Raw genomic sequence first — 1,794 nt, 5'->3', positions numbered from 1 at the left:
GGGTCTGAATTACTCCCCTAAATTGGCTACCCAAAACTATCTGTTTTGTGAGGGGGGCTGGAGACGCTCCCTTTGAGGTGGTCTTGGGCAGGCTTCAGGAGGACAGGAAAGAGGGCTGAACCCCCAAATCACGCAAAGGCAGCAAGTAGGACTGAAGTTGCAAGGATGGAGAAAAGTGGGGGGATAATTAGGGAATCTAGGGGTTCCCTTCTCCCCAGGATCCACAGGCCCCCAAACTGTCTAGATCAAAATTGAGCAGCCCTCCCTCAACAGAGTGGGGGGAGGGAAAGGACCCCCCATTTCCTGCCTACAAAAGGGGTCTTTTCAGCAGCCCCAGGAAGGCTCTCCACCCCTTTGCCCCCCCAATTCAGGGGACCCTGAGGGTTCAGATAAGCCACTGGGGGTCCTCAAGGCCCCTCAGAGAACCAACGACCGACTTTCAAACTGACCACAAGGAACCTCCGTCCTTCCACCCTCCACCCTTCAGTCAGAACTGAAGAAGCTTCTGGAATGAGAAGCGAAACATCTTCAAGGGAAAACCCAGGAAAGTCCAGCTGCCTTTTGGAAAAGCCCCTTTGGGCCAAGGGAGACCAGGGGGAGGGAGGGTCTCCGGAGAGACCCCCCATGGCTCCCCTCAGCCCTTCCGAAGTCTCTGCTGGCCGAGTCTGGACTCCTCGTGGGGGTCTTAAGAGAGCTTAAAGGGGCATCTAGTCCACCCCTCCAGGCACATAGAGAAAGAGGGACTGTGGTTCAGATTTATGGGAGGGGGCGAAAAAGGAAGTCCACAACCCCCCCCCGAACACCCCTCTAAAGCTGCAGCCCCCAAGACTGAAAATTTTCCCCTCCCTCGCCTTCTCCGCTTCTATTGGGAGGGATATTGGGGGGGGGTGTCTGAGTTGCTCCTCCAAACTCTCCCTTTAATGAAGGGGGCTGGAACCCTCCCTTTGAGGTAGCCTTGGGGGGCTGCAGGGGGGTCTTTTGGGGAAGGGGACAGGAAAGAGGCCTCAAACAGCATCCAAAGGCAGCTTGTAGGGCTGAAGATGGGGGGAGGAAGGGAAGGTGGGGCTTGAAGGGTGGGGAGAGCCCAGGAGCATGGGTGTGGGTATCCTTATTGTGGCCCCCTTCCCTTCTGCTCCCAAAAGGAAGAGGGAGAGAGAAGCGTGGGTATTATTTTCCCTCCAGCCCAGAGGGAGGGGTCTCTTCCCTCCCCCCATATTTCCTGCCGGTTTGGGAGGGGGGGCAAAGGGGGCCCACCGGGATCCAGCGTTCCCTGCAGACAGAGGGAGGCCTGGACCGGCTGAACTTCTGCCTGCCTTTTTCCACCCTGGGGAGATGGAGGGGGGGTCCCTCGGGAAGCTCTTTCCCCCCTCCCTCATTTTCCTCCCCCCCTCCAGACCCCCAACAAGGGGGAAATCCCGCTGGGACCGACGGTTCCTCATCCCTCCATCCAGGGGGCGCCTTCCAGCAGTCCCTCGCGGCAGGTCTCCCGCCCCTCCGCCTTCCCGTCGCTCCGCCCCTCCTCTAGTAGCCGCTGGGAACCATGGGCCCTGGAGTCCCTCCTGAGGGCTTTCCTCTTTCTGCTCCAACCCCCCCCCCCCGCAGCCCATTTCCTGCTCCAGGAGAAGCCCGAGTGCCATTTCTTCAACGGGACGCAGCGGGTGCGGTTCCTGGACCGGGACTTCTACGACCGGCAGGAGATCGACTACTTCGACAGCGACCTCGGGAAATACGTGGCCGTCACTCCGTTGGGGCAGCCCGATGTGGACAAGTGGAACAGCGATAAGCGCATCCTGC

The 1,794-nt window shown here is 59.5% G+C and overlaps 1 protein-coding gene across 1 annotated transcript in view; it reads left to right on the top strand.

The window, feature by feature from the left end:
• Nucleotides 1-1,602: 1,602 nt before the first annotated feature.
• The window catches only part of LOC107301233 (HLA class II histocompatibility antigen, DRB1-4 beta chain-like), a gene marked incomplete at both ends in the record, with an annotated part of 6,440 nt that continues 6,248 nt past the window's right edge, over nucleotides 1,603-1,794 (top strand). The window contains one exon of the mRNA XM_015830486.1: nucleotides 1,603-1,792. Within this exon, the coding sequence (XP_015685972.1) occupies nucleotides 1,603-1,792 (190 nt within the window). The remainder of the gene's footprint in view (nucleotides 1,793-1,794) is intronic.

Source organism: Protobothrops mucrosquamatus, unplaced genomic scaffold (genome assembly GCF_001527695.2).
Source record: "Protobothrops mucrosquamatus isolate PMUCROS unplaced genomic scaffold, P.Mucros_1.0 scaffold10874, whole genome shotgun sequence".
Lineage (NCBI taxonomy): Eukaryota > Metazoa > Chordata > Lepidosauria > Squamata > Viperidae > Protobothrops > Protobothrops mucrosquamatus.
The sequence above is the reverse complement of the archived record's forward strand: the minus strand, read 5'-3'. Positions and strand labels throughout refer to the sequence as shown.